The sequence below is a fragment of the Telopea speciosissima genome, chromosome 9, assembly GCF_018873765.1.
Source record: "Telopea speciosissima isolate NSW1024214 ecotype Mountain lineage chromosome 9, Tspe_v1, whole genome shotgun sequence".
NCBI classification, from domain to species: Eukaryota; Viridiplantae; Streptophyta; class Magnoliopsida; order Proteales; family Proteaceae; genus Telopea; species Telopea speciosissima.
Genome location: NC_057924.1, coordinates 23,406,066 through 23,425,119, shown reverse-complemented (window position 1 = coordinate 23,425,119; position 19,054 = coordinate 23,406,066). Strand labels below are relative to the sequence as shown.

Genomic DNA, 19,054 nt, shown 5'->3' with positions numbered 1-19,054 from the left:
AAGAATTGTTTAATATACACGAAGGGGAGGTGTTTTCTAAGCTAAACCAAAAACCTACTTCCTTTGTTGCCCATACGATAATAAAGTAGTAAACAATAGCAGACACGTATTGCTCTTCATACTTGGCTTTTAGTTCTCAAACTCCAAGCCGCATGTACTGGTGCCTGGTGGGCCCCTCCCTGCTCTTACTATTTTTCCGATAATTGATTTTCCATAACAATTCCAGGTTCTCCTTCTAATTTTGCTTTCTGTACCATATTGGGTTGGACTCGGAAAAATTTACATGATTTGTTTTTATTTTTGTTTTGTTCTTCGTGGGTTCTATTCTTCTGAAGCTTTCTGTGTCCGCCTTCTTTTGTGATGACATCGGTTTCATGAAGCTTTTTCTTCTGGGTTGCGATTATAATAAACTGTAAGTGGATGACCTTTCGTTTTCCAATTTCACTTTTCCTGTTAGTTTTGGGTTTTAGCATGAATTTAGGTTTCCTGCTCTGTTTCTCTTTGGTGGTTTTTCTATCTTACTGTGATCATGAGCTGGGTTTTAGTCTGTGTTATTCTACTCTGTTCTTGTTCTTCTCTTCTCTATCCCCACTTCTTCAAACGGGAAGGAGTGTGTGGGGAGGGGGAGTTGGGAGGGGGTGGAGGATGGATTGCTTATTTATGCTCCAAAACATTTGCCAAGGTCTGATTGTGGTTTTGGTGGTCATTCCTTAAGCTACTTGTGGAGAGATAAGCTTGGATTATGTTTATTTGTTTAGTTAAATTTGGTAGAGTATCTCAATCTAGGTTTGTTACAATAATAAATATAGAAAATTCACAGAAAAATGTAAAATAAAAAATAAAGAAGGGATTGGAAAAGCCCGAGAATTTTTTTTTGCACTCAAATGTTTCTTTGGGTTGTTATTGCGTCTGATTTTATTTAACCTAAATTGATTTGGGACGAGTCTTGGTTTTCTATTGAGAAATTAGATGATTAACCCGTTCTCTTTCCTTGTCTTACCTTCTATTTTTACCCCTGTTATGCTTTTGAGACTTGTGAGAATATTAAAATGTTTATCATGGCATACCTGAAACTAGCATCATCTTTACTGGCCCAAAATTTTGGCAGCTTGATCTTTGGTCTGACTAATTTGTTGATTCACTTGGCCATTTTTTCACATGGATTGCCACCCTTTGAACAATGGTGTTTGGTTAGGTTGGATCCATGGTTGTCAGCAGAACCTATCCCGGTATTCCTGGGTAGAATATTCAATTTTTTCTACCTTTTGCCCAAAATATCCAACCTTTTCTCTTTAACAAAAAAGAAAAAGAAAATGGATCTTCAAATTTCGTCATCCTTCTATCTGCATATTGGAGATGTTATATATAATATCTCTTCTTGTTTGAGACTTTTGAAGTTCCCTAACCTGTATCCATAAGAAAAATGGAATATTCTAGTGTGATGGCTTAACATGATATATCAATATTTGTCTTTGAAACAAAGAATCATGAGTCACTTTGTTGAAGAATTTATTAAACAGCCTTCCTATTCTAGCATCGTTGCAAAAAGGTCATTCTTAGCGGATTCTTAAATAAGACAATCCTATAAAAGTTCTTTTTCCCCCCTTGTACCTGGTTAATGTGAACATATAAAGACTTGCAACATAAAAATGCTGATGAAACTATGTTACTTCCTCTTGGAATGACCGAGACTGTATGCACTTCATTTGGAAATAGTGTCTCAGAGTGACTACCTGCATGCAGTACAAGTATTTACAAGCATTCATCATGTGCCTAAATTTCCTAGTGTTCTTGCCCTCCTTATTTCTATAAATTCTGCAATGCCAAGCACAGTTTGGCTTCAAATATGGTTATCATGATATCCATAACCCGGTATGGTTTCTAGCTCCCAGTTCCATTAGTTTGATATAAACCAGGGTCAGCTGAAATATTCCATGTATATATTTCTCACAATGTTCTAAATGCATTTCTCTCTGTCTTTTGTTTTCAAATTCTCTGGTCATTTTATTCTCCCATGGTGTGTTTCTCTGTGGTCTTTCTGGGCTTGACTTGTTTCCATGTCTGGTCCTAAAGCTGAACAGTCCCTTGTTACAGGTTTTTCATCCTAACCTGTCATTCTGGTCATTCCTTTAGATTTATGCTTGAAATGAACAGAGCAATCACGTTAGTTGGAATATTCTGATTGATAACTGTTTAGTAGAAATGGTTTAAGCCTATAATTAACTTTGAAGTAAAGGTTGGTTCTGTTGGTAAACTTGCTCTTTATCTATCTGTAAGGTAAGGTCTGTTTTGTCCTCTCTTGTATTTTTCTTGTGCTCGTTTGTGGTTTATTTTATCACAGTTAATCTAAGAGCTATCTGCATGTTCCTATTTGAGGCTATTTTAAATGGGATAACTGTTTTTTCTTTATCATTTTATCAATAACACAAATGCGATCTTTCTTTCTTTCTTTCTCTTGGGAGAATTTAATGCCTCATGGTATATTTGTGGTTTGGTTTTGGAGGTCTAATACAGTCTTTGGTGGTTGCAGTCTATAAAATTCACCAGAACCTTTGACCCCCACCTCTAAAAGAATGAAAAAGAAAAGAAGTTGAAGCCTATGTAGACTTAAATGGGTAAAGAAAAGGAGTTGATGCCAAAGCAGACTTAAATGGAGTGTCATATACAGTATATAACATCATTGAGTAGTAGAGTTTGATAGATTGGAGGATCCTATTAAGGGGCAAAACCTCTCATAGCCCTGCTAATTTTTTGTTGATGGGACAGTTTTGATAACTCAAGCTTTATTTGTGAGAATCCTGTCTTTGATGTGCTTTCTAATTCACTTCAAAGTTAGGTTCTTAATAGGTCAACCAATCTTAGCTTTACCTTTCAACTTTTATCTTTATCCTGAAATCCTAACAATTCTGGAATCCAAATCCTTTTGATTATGGGGCCTAATCAACAGAAATATGGATATAAATTGGGCCGGCATTTTTTTAAACTACTTCTAAGTTAGAAGAATGGCATAATTATTTCTTATGTTACTGCCATTATGTTGTTTATTTTGGTTGCCCCTACTGATGTTCTTAAGGTCATCTAATGATCTTGATTTGTTTTGGTGTTTGTTGAACACCATTCCTGCCATCGGGAGCCTTAAACGTAGGACTATCTTTTAGATTTGTAAAGAATATCTGAAAAGGAAGGTCTATAACTGTGTTGGACTTTTCAGCAGCCAGGAAACTTTTTCTGGTATAATGCCCTGGTGACAATTCATGATTCCCATCTGATTGTTTTGAGCTCTTATTCTGTATTCTGGGATGCCTTTTCATAAAAATAAGGCATTGCACACTGGGTATCAAAACCCTAAAATTTGGTGGTGGATAACCTTTTCTTTACTCTCAGACTGTCCTCTATTTTTATATTTTTTGGTGGTGGTTGGAAGGGGGGGGGGGGCAAGGTTTAAAGTGTCCTTCCGTATCCACCGATACTAACCGATACATATCTTATTTTTAAGGTACCGATACGATACCTAAAAAAATTGTTATTAATACATTTAAGAAACCGCATCCTTCATATATAATCAATTGAATGCACTTGTCTCATTGTACTTTGTTCTCCTTTTTATACATTATATATTTTACATATTACTTATTTATAGTGTTTTATGCTTCAAAAGTGTATCTTGCATATATCCTAAGCATTTCCTTATGGCTCCGTTTGGTTGCAAGGGGAATTAAAGGGAAGGGAAGTGAAATTTTCATACTTAAAAAAGGAATCATTACCCCATGTGACACCATGTGACAATATATCTAACTCCAAATCATTCCATATTTGGTTATTAAATTTCACTTTACTTTGCATCCATTTCCCTTTGGTTTAAAATGTAAAATAAATATTACATGTAAAATGTATCTTTACTAGATATGGTAAGAAATTTAAGTAGTTTATACAATCACATGGGGTAATGATTACAAAAGTTTCTTTTTTAGGTTTGAAAATTTTCCCTTCCCTTCCCTTTAATTCCCCTTGCAACCAAACGGAGCCTATGTTTCTTGACCATTTCCATATGTATCTAGTGCATCTTGCGTCTCTCCGATACAATACGTTACAATACGTATCTTAAAATCATCCTTCTGATATGATACCTGATACCGATACTTTAAACCAGAGCAAATCTGTACATTTCAGTTTTGTTTGTCAGGTTTCAGTTGCTTGCTGGTTTGTATGCCTTGTCTGGTTTTTAACTTAATGAATTAACAAGTGCATGAGCTTGATAAGTGTGTATCTCTTCTATTCTGTTTCATTTTTTTGTTCAGCTATTTATTATAAGGGCAAGAGAACGCTAACCGGTTGTGTGGCCCCTTCTCCCGTCTCTGGGTGCAGTATCCATGTGACTGGTTAGTGTTCTTTTTCCCTTATTATAATTTAGTGAAATCAGGTTTTAATATGGGCCAGACCTGGCCTTTAGTTTGAATAAATTTCGAATAGCATGAACCTGGGTCTGCCTTATTTTTTAACTATTGCAACTGCTTATCCCAAAAGCTTGAGCTGTTAAGTAAGGGCCACAACAATGTATATCAACAAACACGAACATTCCCCTCCCGTGCATGTGTAGCCTCCCCTCCCCCCCCAATACTCACAGACACTGCTCTGCACGTGACAGTATCACGTGGCACCTAAGGGACACAAAGCATAGGAGCACAATAACACATAACACAAACCTAATACCATGTTACAACCGCTTATCTCAGAAGCTCGAGCTGTTAAGTAAGGGCCACAACAATTTATATTAACACACACCAATAGAAACTAACTGAGACCTGTATCCTGGTTTGAGTCTTACTCTTGAAACATCAACTAGAGATTTTCTTCTTGCGAGTCTTGACACACAACACTGTTCTAATGTCTACAGGTGGGAGCTTCCTTTTATTGGAGTAAGCATTAAAGAAATTGGCTGCTGTTAAATATCCAGGTCAAGGAAGTTTGAGACCTAATTTCACCGAGGTGTAATTATGTCCACTATGGATTTGGAACATAAAGGTATAACTTGGGTTGGGAACTTGTTCCAGAAGTTTGAAGCTATGTGCTTGGAGGTGGAAGATATTGTGTGCCAGGTATGTATCTACTCCATCCCCCCTACACACACGCACACATGAAAATAAAAAAGCTGTGGACATATTCTTCTTGAAAGATGATTCTTCTTTACCACTTGTGTATTAATTCGTCAAGGAGATATGAATCTTAATTCTTCAAGGCGAGATGATCTGGGTATTATGTGTCTATGATCTTTAGCAGTAGTGGGTGTAGTGTGCATGTTTGTGCAAGCAGAGAAACTCTCTATATGCTTGCATGGATGTGTTGTGTGATGTAGATTCCCATTGTCTGGACTATAGTTATCGGTGGGTTGCCCTTGTTTCGTATATGTTGCAGAATGCATGTACTCTTGGTGAAGCTGTTGTTCCTAACCATTGGTTGAATTGCTTTTTTGGTCAGGAAACAACTAAAATAGTTGAAAACCAGGCGCAGTCGGTTGGTGTAACCGTTAAAAAGTTTTATGCTGAAGTCGTGCAAGATTTTCTCCCTCCATCTTCTGAAGATACTGAGAAGTTGAAGGAAGGTATCGATGAAAATCCCATAGTGGAGGAGCCACTTCTGGCCAAGGAATTGGGGGCAGTTTCTCCTGATGGGAAAGGTTTGAGTCGTAGATCATCTTTCAGGGTATTCCCAAATATAAGCCATTTGCTTCCATCTTCTGAAGATACCATTAAAGGATCAGGCGCTGACTTATCTATAGAACAAAACGAAAATAGTTCTGCGATGTATGGAAAGCTAAAATTTGGGGTTGAATTTACTGAAGAGGATAAGCTGTCTTCTCCCAAGGTTTTGGAAGTAATGGCTCCTGCAAGGAATGATATGAGTGGGGCATCGTTATTAAGTGGGCTCCACGATGAATATAATGGAAAAATATGTAATACAGAGGCTACAGTGCCAACCCTTGCTTCAGTTGATGCCGCACAATGTAATTCTACCGGAGGAGTGGGGAAGATTTGTTATGGGCTTTCAGATGCAGTGGCGTGTGTTTCTGATGTTTCTTCTGCTTCCTCAGCATCTTTGGTTCTTCCAGCTTCATACGTCGAAAATGAAACAGGAGTTGGACTGACTCCCTCCGGAGGCAGTCCAGCAACAGAATTAAATGGTGAAGTTCCTGTTCCTGCATTCTTTTTTCTTGTTTCTTTCCTTCTGCAATTGAACTTTGTTAACTTAAGCTTTGGCTTGTACAGACAATTCCAAAACTTACAAGACAATATCTCCGAGGCATGGTGATGGACAAAAACATTATGATGATTGTGCTGAGTTTGATGCTATTCTGTCCCCTCCAAACAGTGGTAAAGGTTTCAAAGAAATGCAAACCTTCCACCAGCCCCCACAATTCTCTCTTTTTTTCTTTCTTCGTATTTCTCCCCATCTCTCCCGTTCTCCTATTGTAATTGCTTTTCGCGGTGTTCTATCTAATTTTGTATCAATGATGTAATTTCTCAATGTGCTTTTGTATGGTTTTATTATTTCGAGATGTATTGACTAAGTCAAGCTGTGACAGGAAGATCAGAATCAGATCACTACAACACAGAGGAAATGGCTGAAGGCAATGATGCTGATAGGTCAGATGAGGAAACCATTGATGCATGTCATGGTGTGAGGCTCGAGGAAAGTTGTATATTGGTGGATTACGATGAACTTCACCTCGTCTCACAGAGGACAGGGAAGAACAGATCATACAAGGTACACACAAGCTCACACACAAGCTCACGCACATGCACACGCACACGCACACGCACACGCACACGCACACGCACACGCACACGCACACGCTCAGACCTACAAATACCTACGGACTGTAACTGGTAATATTTTCCTGTTACCAGAAAAAACTTCGTGATGCTTTTGCTTCAAGGATTAGATCAGGAAAGAAGCAGCAGTACGAGCGGCTAGCACTTTTTTATGGAGATGCCGATACAGGAACCAATAACCAAAGAGCAGGAAGTTTCCAAATATCCACTCCCACTAGGGACTTGGACTCAAAGAAATCGCCAACTCATGATTTTTGTGATTCTGAGTGGGAACTTTTGTAGATAAAATGTGAAATACGCCTGTTAATAGCTGATCAACACCACTGGTTCTGCAGCCATATCTGTCCAAATGAAGGTGATGAAAATGATGCTGGTCTACTGCAATAGTTTGGCCAAAATGTGCCCTTTCGAAGTATGGAGTAAGGTAGGGGAAAGAAGGTAGGCAGTCAATACATTATATCTAGTGGAGTAGAGGTATAGCTCCTCTAAAAATTACAACCGACCTGTGGTTGGGGTGTACAACTGGTATTATGAAATGCTTTAGTAAAGGGTAGGATGCTGCCCAGATTGCATCTGCTTTCAATCTTTACTGTTGCTTATTGTTATTGAGTGGTGCTCATTTTTCTTGATATTGCTTATGCTGCTAAGATATTGTAGCTGGTGGGCATGCAGAAACCATCTCTTCTGGCTCTCTGGTTGATTCCAGTTTATTTTTTCCCCCATAAACTCCATTTGGTTGCAAGGGAAATTGAAGGGAAGGGAAGTGAAATATTTTAAACCTAGGAGGGAAACTCTTGTGATCATTACCCAGCATGATTGTATAAATTATTTAAATGTTGGGAAAAAGAACTCTGTCTAGGAGTGTGGCCTATGCCAGCACTCCCATGAGTCTATCTCTCTCCTCATTTGAAAAGACACCTCTACCCCCTTGTTATGAGGAGGATAGAGATAGACACATGGGAGTGCTAGCATAGGCCACACTCCCGGACAGAAAATTATTTCCCTTAAATGTTTTATCATATTTAGTAATGACATTTTTTAGATTTAGTTTTTATTTCACTTTTCAAATCTGAGGGATTTAGATGCACAATAAAGTGAAATTTAATAATCAAATATGAAGGCAGTGTTTGGTATGTATTCTAGGTGGATTTTGCATTCTTGGATGATAAAATAGTTGTTATGCGAAATCGACCAAGAATGCATACCAAACACAGTCGAAATGATTTGGAGTTATTGACGTAACATGCAAGGTAATGATTGCAAAAGTTCCCTTGTTAGATTTGAAAATTTTACTTTCCTTCCCTTTCCTTCAATTTCCATTGCAGCCAAATAGAGCCAATGAATAATGAACAGAAATATTTTTCTTCCTCACCCCCTTGTTGCTGTTTGTTGGGACAGATTCTGATTTGGACTGATCCGAAATGGCTGATTCACACCAATAACCCTTGAAATTTCTCTGTTTTTGGATCTGTGAATCGATTCTAGGGTTCTTGAAGGCCGATTCCATTTGATTGCTCCCTGTCTGATTCCACATTTTAAAACCTTGGGTGGGGCCTGCTACTCTGTTACTTGGAAGGGTGTGAATAGAATCTGAGTTTTTATGTGGACCATTGCATGTGCCACACGGTGGTATGAAGTCCTAGTGATTCAAATCCTAGTCTAACCCATGAGGGGTGGGTGATACTGGAGTGGTGCCGAATCACCTTAGAGGCGATTGGTAGACATGATCTTCATTTGTGTGAACAGGAACAAAAGTCTCATGGGACACAAACATAGCGTCCATGCCTCAGAACTTATGCTCGGAGGAGATACCATTGTTGATGTCTGGAAGGTTTTAAAATTTGGAATCGGATATGGGATTGGTCTCTATCGATTTTGATTCAAATGTTTTCGCAATCGGTTGGAATCAGTTAGATTAACTGACTAAATATGCATAGAGTACATACTGGTTTGATTCCAAGTTGAATTGATCGATTCTGCGGAATCTGATTTGAGTTTTATATCTATGATTGTGACACGAGTTATCATGGTAAACAATATACTAATGTCTTTGAAATTGAAGTAATTCACTTCTCTTCATTAAAACAGAGAAGATGGATGTGTGACATGAGTGCCATGGACTTTTTTATTTTTATTGAAAAATGTTTAAACATTCACTAAACTCAAACTCAAGTTGTCATGCCGGCACATGAATGAGCCCGTGTTATAGAGGATTTCTTACCTCTAGACCTTTCCATCTTTCAAGAGGGGTGCGACAGTCTTTTTATATTGGGTTGTGTTTGGATCAATCGAACTTGCATCGTTGGATGAAAACATCTTTCATATATCGAGCTCTCAGGCCTGAATTACAAGGCACTGGAAGAAGAAGGAATTGCAGAGGATTTTAACCAATACATAAACAAAACTGGTTGGCTCTCTCTCTCTCTCTACTTCCCCTTCCGTCAACTTTATTTTTTTTAATCACATGTTTTAACATGTGTCCATTGGATTTTTATCGACCGAATTAGCTGAATTGGTTGGATCAGTCAATCCGGATTGCCCGATTTGGAACAATAAGAATGGGGATTGGTCATGGCTGATTTCCAATCTACCAATTCTGATTTTTTAGACCTTGGTTTGGGCTAAATGGTTTGATTTTGATTTGGTTGATCATGAAATAGGTATAAACCGTAACGAACTAATATTTCAATTTGGTTATCCAATCTGAATTGGGTTTGGTTATCAAGTTTGGATTCGGTCTGGGTTTGAATATATGGTTTCATAAGTTCTATAATTCCATACCATTTAGTAAGATGAAATTTACAAAATCATTGGGTTGTCTTTAAAGGCTAACTACAATCATATTCAACACTATATAAACACATAAAAAATTTTAACTCTCGAAATCAAAGAATTTTTACAGGTGTAATGGTTTTGGATTAATCCAACTGGAGTTCGATTCGATTTTTATTCGGCTTACGATTTTATTCTGAATTTAAATCGGTTTGGAACTGAATATTTGTAGTTCTATAATTTTGCATATTCTTTTAACTCAAATTTTCTGATGAAATTTGATTAATAAGATATGTGAGCCCTTTCTAACATAGACCAACACAAATGTCATATACATGAATGTTATCAGTCCCGTCCCCCTTACTAATGCTTATGTGCGCATTTTCATTAGTTACCGTGCTGATGCAAGGACTACACAACGGCTTAGTGTTTTCTTAACACCCGCCCCCCACGCCCCCCAACCCAAAAAAAAGAAGAAAAAAAGATGATATTGGAACTATAAAGTCTCCCTTGGGTTCTCAAGGAGGGTTAAGGTATACAATAGCACGTTCCATGTATCAGGCAGTCCAGGCAGGCACCAGTGGCTACAGTCTCCATAAACCTGCGGTTGCTTCCTCTGCTTCTCCGTCAATAGCTTCCCTTGCTTCGATGTGTACACCATTGGATGGGCATCTTTACGATATTGAGAGAGTCTTGTGATGTTCAAATATTTAACTGGTGTCCTCATCTCTTGGATTGTTTTCTCAACAATCCCTATAATGGGTCTTGGAAACGATTCAATATAGGATTCATCCATTATCAGTTGGGTTTGATTGTGACACCATTGCTTCCCCCTGCAATTTCAAGGTTCCCTATAAGATTTAATATATATATATATATATATATATATATATATATATAGTATCAAAATATTCCACGATGAAGAGTAATAGGCCATTGATCATGCAGGTCTAACCCAAAGATTTCTGGTAGGGATTTTGTGATTGACTACCCCTTAAGATGTGACTAGATTTATAATTTTTCTACCAAACCAAAAAAGGAAAAAATGCTAACCAGTCGTGCAGTGCGGCGTGTACCTATGCCAAGACACTACCGCATGCGAAATGATCAGCACACCCCTGGTTCTTTTCGCTTTTTCAGGGGGGTGCGACGGTCATTTGGCACATGGTCTAGGTGCAGATACACACTACGTTGTGTGACCGGTTAGTGTTTTTTATCCTTGAAAAAAAAAGATTTTACAACTTATTAACCAAAAAAAATAAAAATAAAAAGAGAAAAAATCTCTGTCGAGAGTGTACTGCCCACACCCAAACGTAGTTGGGGTAAAATAACTGGCCCACCCTCTATGAAAGGCAGAAATCCTATCCCCATAATGCTTTCGCTTGCACTCTCATTGGTCCCTGCACGTACAGGGACCATGCTCCCCCCATAGAGAATTGCTCACCTAAAAAACAAAAAAAGTTTATTACCATCCCTATTTTTTTTTTTTTTTTTTGGCCTTTTGTTTTATGTCAAAAACTTATTTAAAACAATACATGTAGGGGAAAGAAGGGTTTTGCAAAAGTTAGAGTTATTCAAGGCAAGATATAATGAAGTTCCTATGTAAATTAATAGATTCACCCTCCTTAAAAAAAACTAATTAACATTTTTGGAAATAAGACAAGAGGCAATTAAATGAAAAAAAAAAAGTTTTACAAAATGTTGAAATCATTCAATGAAACATGTAATACAGGTCCTACATGAGGTGATAGATTTATGCTTGTCAAAATAATTGAATTAAATGCTTTTAGAAATAGAATAAGAGGCAAATTAAATAAAGGTGTGGAATTCTAAAGACACCTATAAAGGTGTGACACTCCCTTTAGTAACTATAAATTACTCTTAACTGTAAACTTGATTTTCTTAGCTTTTGCTTTAAGGTTATGACTTCGAAGATTGGTAATTTGTTTTTGGGTAATTGTTCATTCCAGAAATCGCCTTATGTAGTTATAGGTTTCTGTTGGCTTGTCTTAGATTTTCCTTTTTAGCTAGATTAGGATAGACCGGAAAAAAAAAAAAAAAAAATTTGTTGCCTTATGAGTTGTGGCTATGGAGCGGGAAGAAGTTAAGTAAGATTGCTTACAGTTTATGTTCAGGTGATATGCTCCTGAAAAACACAGTTGTCTTCGTAGAATCGACATTGCGATCGATCCAATGGGCCCATGTCTTCATGCCTATCTCAAATGCTTTCTCTACTTCAAGATCTTTCATCAATTTGCCTTTGAATTTAAGGAAATCCCACCTGCATTGCGATGAAAAATCCATAAGCCCTTCTTCAGTCATTGTTTCAAAACTTAATTGAACATGTTTTAAAGCCTTAAAGACCTCCAAAACTGTATGGAAAAACATATCTTAAATAGTTGGTTTCTATGGTCTTCTAAGTTGGCCAACTATATAAACAGGCAAGTTTTCTTTTTAATTAATTGTTGTTCTTTGGAAATACTTTTTGACTTTGTTTGGAGATTAGAATCATGAAAGGAAAGCAGGCCAAGGTGATAAAGCCACACCCATCACTTACATTTGCAGCTTTCCATGGTGAACCCACCAATGACCAGTGTTGAACACCATTATGTCAGCTCCTTTCCATTGACGTGCAGAGGACGCCATTGTGTCAAGCTTTAGAACTCTTCTACCCTTTTCTGATGTCTCATCAAGTTGAACTAGAAATGGGCTCCAATAGAACTCTATAGAACAGTTATATTCCTGTAATGGTAGCAATAAATTTTGAGGCTACCAAAAACAACATAACTATACACTCATGACCTTGACTCATTCTCTTCACATGATCACATAATTCACTCCTTGCAGGTGTCACTATGCCTAGTGAAGTGTAACACTTCATTATTTGTCAATTGGCAATACATGAGTTAGTCCATGCGATAGAGTAACCCATGTAAATCTCAATGACCAAATTTTAGTCCAAAAGTAAGAAAGTTATCTCCTCCAGTTCCTCAGTCCCTCTAATAAGGGGTGGGGGTGGACCTTACCTGGGTAGAGTGTTCGGGTAGGGGTAGGGTGGTCTTTGCGCCCCCTTTTTAAGGGGACTGGGGAACTGGGTTGGGCATGGAACTGGAGGAGAGAAAGATATCCTCCAAAGTAAGCAAGGAAAGTTGCTTAAACTGTTATACAAAGTTTTAGTAAAATTTTAAAAATTCTATTAATGAAGATGAATATAAAATACAAAATGGCATTTTTTTAAATTTTAGCTACTTCCTTTACTCATTTTAAGTTAAAATTGTAAGAAGGAAATGCTTGCCTGGTTTCCTGTCACATGGACTAACCCATGTATCGTTATGTGGCAAATAGTGCAGCGTTACACTTCACTAGGCATACGGATGGGAAAGAAAACCCATAAAAACGGTCCTTCTAGGCGTTACTGTGCCTGGTGAAGTATAACACTTCACTATATGCCACCTGGTAATACATGAGTTAATTAATCCATGCGATAAGAGTACCCCATAGACATCTGAATGGCCAAATTTTAGTAAAAAAGTAACTATGAAAAATTACTTAAACTCTGATTCAAAGTTTTAATAAAATTTTCTATCACAAGCTTAGATCTAAAAGTCTCCATCTTGGAAAAATCTTAAGACAGTAATTGAGCTTGATTGGAGGAAAATTGTTAATAGTACACCTTAAAGATGGGATGTTAGAATATGTAAGGTCACTGGTCATCCAACTGCCTAAGCAAGATTTCTAACATGAACTGGTGAGTTGAATTCCTGATTCAAACCAAAAAGATGGGATGTTTGGTACCCAAGTCACACCTTAAAGCATATATCTATAAAAGTCTCTGTAGCACTGAAATCTAGACAGCATTGCAGAACAGAATAAAGCTTAAACAGAGAAATTAAGAAAGAGACCAAAAAGAAGATGGAAGCAAAGTATGAGTTTGATCTTTTACCTTGGCTCTGAAGACCTTATAGACACCACTTCTTACTTTTACCTCAGCATCTGAGGGAGGGATTGCAGAGTATAGCAAGCAAGAGAGTGATTCCCATTGGTTTCTGTTGATGGAGTCTCCAGCTATGATAACCCTCTTCCCCCTTAGTCTCTCCAACATTTCTATTCCATTGAACCTGTATCAAACAAAACCTTATTCATATTTAATCTTTCAACATAAAAACTTGAAACTCTTAATTACTTGCTTACCTAGGAATCTCACAATCTTGAGGTTCCCATCTCCATTTCTCATAATCAAAATCTGGTCTCCCATTCCTTCTACAACTCACTTGATCACTCAGGAATGGACATTGGGTTGCTTTATAAAGTGGGTATGTGTTAGAATCATAAACCCATTTTCCATTAAAAATGTCACACTTTCTTTGTGTTACATTCATCAAACTTTCATCTTCTTCAAACCCATCAAATTGTCTTGAAGACTCCACCATTGAAGACATTCTTACTTCTTGGAGATCTGAGAGATTCTGTTTGTTGTGTCCATGGCTAAGATATAATATGAGAATGAAGCAACCTAAGAAGCTAGCAAATGTACAGAATATCCATTGTTTGTTAATGGAAGTGATGCTCTTCTCCATTGATGGGTAGAATAGGATAGAGAAGGGGTAAGGAAAGCTCTATAGCTAGCTTGTTATTTCTTTGCTGGTTTAAACTAAGGTTATAACCACTTGTTACCAGAAAGAAGGAAAATATAGTAATATTGTACCTTGAGTTGAGTTAGATAAAATGGATTTCAAGGATTTTTAGTACTACTAAACAAACTTCTTTCTAAATGTAAACTAAATTCTAGAAACTCAAAAAAGTTCAAAAAAACTTGGGTTGGTTAATGGTCAAGAGTGAAGTAGTTAAAAAACTAGAAAAAGATAAGTTAGGTTAGCTAACCCTTGGACCAGCTATGAATGAACTACTAAAACTAGCCATGTAATTAATTAATGTGTTCATTGAAGGTGTTACTGTTTTTGATTAACCTATCAAGCTTAGGTGCATGCAATACGGCAATGAACAAGGGATGTAACAGATTTTAGTCGTTTAAGAACTTTCTTTCTCTTTCTCTCTCTCGCTATCATTAACCGAAAGACATGTTACTTTCGAACTGCATCATAAGGAAAGATGGGCTGTAGCAGATTATAATCATTTAAGGGTTCTCTCTCTCTCTCTCTCCATCATAACGGTTTGGCTCTACATGATTACGAAAGATTAAGAGAATATTAGTAATTGATTAAACATGATAAATAAGACACATTAAAAAGATTAATCACTATTACTTGTTCTGCATTCCCCCTGCCACAGAGCCGTACTCATATCTTTTTTATATCAAATACATCCCTTATTTAATGATATTGGACAATTAACATTCATGGATAATACTGTAAAACAACGGACTCGGCTTAGGTTTGTGTATAAGAACATTCTCGTACTCCTGCCTGCAAGCTATCCAGATGGAATCCACTCTACTCTTCTAGATTTCATCTAGGGGTGTAAGTTTGGCTTTGTCGGTCCGAGCCCACCCTGAGCTCAAACAGAGTTTGGGCTGGGTTTTTCAACCTTGAGGGCGAGTTAGGGTTGAAATTTTTAGGCCCAGGGTTAGGGTCGGGCTGGGCCAAGGTTGAGGCCTCAGACTGAGTCCAACCCGGGTTATGCTTTACAATTTATTGATTACATTTTATAATTTTTGTTTAGTATCTAATTATCTCTTGGTTTACCAAAAAAAGCTAATTATAGTATTTTAAATTTTAAGATTGGACTAAGTTTTTTAACTCAAAGAAAAGCTTAATAGTCAATTGAGTATGAAACAAATCAATACTCAATCACATGAGACTGATCAATCAGGGTCAACCTAGCCCAACCTGGCCCGATCAAGGTCAATCAGGGTTGGGCTGGGCTGAGCCCGACAGGGTTGGGCCTGGGCTGAGATATCGCAACTTGACCTAGGGCCAGGTTGGGCTTGGGTTGAGCTAAGAGAACTCAGGGTTGGGCTAGGGTTTTAAAAAACTCGGCCCAACCTAGGCCTGTTTCACCCCTAATTCCATTTGGATGGTTTGTAGGCATACGAGAACATTCTCATACTTGAACCTGAGCCGGCCTCAACAACAACAAGGCACAAGGGTTGTGTCAGATAGGTCGAACAAATTGCTGATAGCGGTATGGGGAAGAGTTTTCTGTCCGAAAGCGTGCTAGCGTGGGGGTCAATTGGAGCGTAGACGAAAGCATCAATAAGGATGGATTTTTGCTCTTCATTGGGGTGGGGGGTGGGGTGGTCATTTTGCCACATAATGTATCTGAGCTTAAGGACCATGCTCCCACGTATGCTCCTTTTTCCCCTAGGGGTATATATATGGAAAAAATGTTTTATAGGTAAAAAGATGTTAACCAAGCGTGGTTACATAGAGAATGACCCTTTGAGTAATTATTTTAGGGGAAAAGAACCCTTCTTGACAGCATCACCCTTGAACCCAAATATAAAGGGAGAATAAAATGGTCACCCCATCTCCCTTAATGCAAAAAATCTCACTCATGTTGATGCCCCACACATGTTGTGATTGTGTTCAGCTTTGCTACCCACATGGGGACGGGTGGAGATAGATCTGAACCCTCCATGGGGGTGTGGGACCTGCCTCTAGGATGTGGGACCCATGCCCCATGGAGGGGTCAGATCTGTCCCCACCCGTCCCCATGTGGGTAGCTGATCCGGATTTGTTGTGATTGGTCCTACGCTGGTGCAAAGTTTACGCAGGCAAACAGAGAATCCTCTTTCTTATCTTTGTACCAAAATATCTTCTGGAACTTTTCCCAACAGTGTCATTTACGCCCTCTAAAAGAAGTCACCTCGTGATCCTTCTCGGAATGGAAGAAGCTTCTAATCAGTTCTGAACTTGAGATTCAAGATTGTTTATTTATGCGTGGGACGACTCCAGGTCTTAATCAGTTTTCAAGACACTATTACAGTGCCCAAAATTTCAAACTCTTTTGTTTTTTTTTTTTTTTTGATGAAAAAATGAAAAGTGTAATTAAACAGTAGGAGAAAATACAGTAGAAGTTATGTCCTTTTAGCAGGCATTCCGTGCCAAATTCCTAGCCAAAGTTAGACAAAACCTATCCCCAGAATTAGAAAAGTTCACATCTTGAGTACGGTCAGAAATATATAAAGAATCTTTGAAGAAAACCTATCGTCATGGGCATTTGGTTGGAGATGGAAGAGTATTCGCAACCAGCTTGTGGTTAACCCAAACTTCTTTAATCTTCAACCCAATATAGGCAGCACGGTCACAACCTCTCTGGAGAGCAAAAAGAACGGCCGCTAATTCCGATGATTGTGGAAGAGTTCCTATATCAAAAAACTTTAGTCTGCTGTCAATCAAAAAGAAGTAGGACCATCCAACTGTAGTTAGTCCAGCACTAGAGTATCCTGCACAAATTAAAACAGGAGAGTTAAACAAAGGTAGTTTAAAAGAGGAAGAAGAAGGTGATAGGGGATCAAAGTTGTCTATTACATTCAAGGATGGAGAAGTGGGGGGAGATATGTTCAGATCCGAAATCCATTGTTGAATATTCTTTAAAACCCACAAAGGACCAGGCTTTTCGCCGGCCACCACTACCCTATTTCTAAGAGCCCAGATAAAATAACAAGTAATAGAGAAGACAATAAAAAACCAGATAAGTAGAGGTCTGTCTGACTTGAAATGGAGAAAAAACGACAGGCAGATTGATTTCATGTCAGCCAAGGATAGATGGTCGGTTCTCAGCCCCAAAGGACCTCCCGCCCAAATGTGTTTGACCCAATCACAAGAAAGGAAAAGGTGCTATGATGATTCAATACCAGTTCCACATAAAGCACAGGTGGTGTCAATCTGGAGCCATTTCGAGAGAGTAGCCTAAGTAGGTATTCTTGCATTTAACAAACGCCACATGATAAATTTAAATTTAGGATGAATCTGAATTTTCCAAAAGAATTTCCACCAAGAAAAGTCAACATTAGAAATATTAGAACAGTGAGAGTTGAGTTCCTGGGCAGCTAATTTGGTGATTAAGATGCCATTCGTAGTTTTGATGCACCACCACTTGTCATTAGAATCAGAAATATCAATAGATTGTATTAGGGTAGAGATAGAAGAAGAGATGTAAGAATTAAGAAGACTAGAGTTCCAATGGTTATCTTGCAAAAAATATTTAACAAGTTTAGTATTGTCAATAGGAGAAATGGGGTCAGGAGATAATTCAGAGAGATTACCTGTCAAGCCAGGGACCCACCTATCAACCCAGAAATAGGTAGAGGACCCATTTCCGAGTTTTTTAATCACCATTTTTTCCAGCTTTGGTATAACATGTGAGATGCTATTCCACACCCATGAACCCTTCTTGGTTCTTACAGAGGGATCGAAAAGAGAATGGTTGTGGAAATATTTGGCTTTGAGTAACCAGGCCCATAAAGAAGAAGGCTCAGTAATCAATCTCCACCCCAGCTTGATCAACAGGGCATTGTTATGAACTTCTGCCTTACGAAAACCAAGTCCCCCAGAGGACATGGGAATGCACATTTTATCCCAAGAAATAAGAGTAGACTTTTTCTTAGAGCTTTTACCTTTACCTAGCCAAAAATTAAGACATAAGGAATCAATTCTATGGCATGTTATCAAAGGAAACCGAAAACAGTTCATTAAGAAAGCCGATGTCGCAGCCAGCACAAATTTGATAAGTATACTGCGCCTAGCGTAAGTTAAAAGATTGGCTTTCCAAGATGCAAGCTTTTTTTGCATTCTAGCAAGCACCCCCTCCAGCTCCCTATGTTTAGACCTGCCATGAAATAAGTTAGTTCCCAAATATACAGAATCCTTAAGCATTTCCTTAATACCAAGGAGAGTGGAAAGAGAAAGTCTAGAAGCAGTAGAGACATTTTTACTAAAATGGATGCTGCTTTTAGAAAGGTTTATCTGCTGTCCCGATACATCAGAAAACAAGTCCAAAATGGCCTTAATGGTTAATAAATCCTCAGAGGTAGCAGGACAAAAAATAAATATATCATCAGCAAAAAGGAGGTGAGTGACCTCAGGAGCAGATCTGGAAATTTTAACCCCATGAAACAAATTCAAATCCCTATAAGCAGATAAAAGCTGAGAAAGAACCTCCATAGCAACAAGAAAGAGATAAGGGCTAAGAGGACAACCTTGACGCAGGCCTCTAGTGGCGTGAAAGAACTCAAAAGGACTCCCATCCAATTTGATTGAAAAGGTGGTAGAAGAGATTAAGGTACGAATAAGAGTTACCCATTTCTCCCCAAAACCAAGAAAGTTAAAAATAGATAAAAGAAAGTCCCACTCAATCTTGTCATAAGCCTTGGACATATCGATTTTTATTGCCACAAAACGAGTCTTACCATAGGTACGGTTAAGAAAATGGAAGATTTCCTGAGCAATAATGATGTTGTCTGTAATTTGTCTGCCAGGTATAAAAGCTGC

The 19,054-nt window shown here is 38.1% G+C and overlaps 2 protein-coding genes across 5 annotated transcripts; one reads left to right on the top strand and one right to left on the bottom strand.

Annotated features, from left to right (window-relative positions):
* The first annotated feature begins 233 nt into the window (after positions 1-233).
* On the top strand, positions 234-7,437 carry LOC122640882. 4 transcript variants are annotated; one of them, XM_043834153.1, is made up of 7 exons: positions 234-412; positions 4,895-5,096; positions 5,476-6,000; positions 6,031-6,178; positions 6,264-6,374; positions 6,581-6,762; positions 6,906-7,437. In XM_043834153.1, the coding sequence occupies exons 2-7, from the start codon at positions 4,995-4,997 to the stop codon at positions 7,110-7,112; spliced, it is 1,275 nt and encodes a 424-aa protein (XP_043690088.1). In that variant the 5' UTR covers positions 234-412; positions 4,895-4,994; the 3' UTR covers positions 7,113-7,437. The 4 variants fall into 4 exon arrangements, with proteins under 4 accessions (XP_043690088.1, XP_043690089.1, XP_043690087.1 ...); XM_043834154.1 differs by having other exon boundaries at positions 5,476-6,178; positions 6,264-6,302; XM_043834152.1 differs by having other exon boundaries at positions 5,476-6,178.
* Positions 7,438-10,073: 2,636 nt separating this feature from the next.
* Positions 10,074-14,041, bottom strand: LOC122638763 (protein ESKIMO 1-like). The gene is made up of 5 exons (XM_043831613.1): positions 13,794-14,041; positions 13,546-13,720; positions 12,160-12,344; positions 11,725-11,883; positions 10,074-10,435 (listed from the first exon to the last, which is right to left on the bottom strand). The coding sequence occupies exons 1-5, from the start codon at positions 14,039-14,041 to the stop codon at positions 10,099-10,101; spliced, it is 1,104 nt and encodes a 367-aa protein (XP_043687548.1). The 3' UTR covers positions 10,074-10,098.
* Positions 14,042-19,054: the final 5,013 nt, after the last annotated feature.

Coding starts and splice junctions, on each gene's coding strand:
- LOC122640882 (XM_043834152.1), top strand. CDS start 4,995: ATGTCCACTATGGATTTGGAACATAAAGGTATAACTTGGGTTGGGAAC. Junction 6,179..6,263: donor TCCAGCAACAGAATTAAATG/GTGAAGTTCCTG, acceptor TGGCTTGTACAG/ACAATTCCAAAACTTACAAG. Junction 6,763..6,905: donor GGAAGAACAGATCATACAAG/GTACACACAAGC, acceptor TCCTGTTACCAG/AAAAAACTTCGTGATGCTTT.
- LOC122638763 (XM_043831613.1), bottom strand. CDS start 14,041: ATGTCTTCAATGGTGGAGTCTTCAAGACAATTTGATGGGTTTGAAGAA. Junction 11,884..12,159: donor CACCATGGAAAGCTGCAAAT/GTAAGTGATGGG, acceptor ATCGCAATGCAG/GTGGGATTTCCTTAAATTCA. Junction 10,436..11,724: donor ATATCACCTGAACATAAACT/GTAAGCAATCTT, acceptor TTGAAATTGCAG/GGGGAAGCAATGGTGTCACA.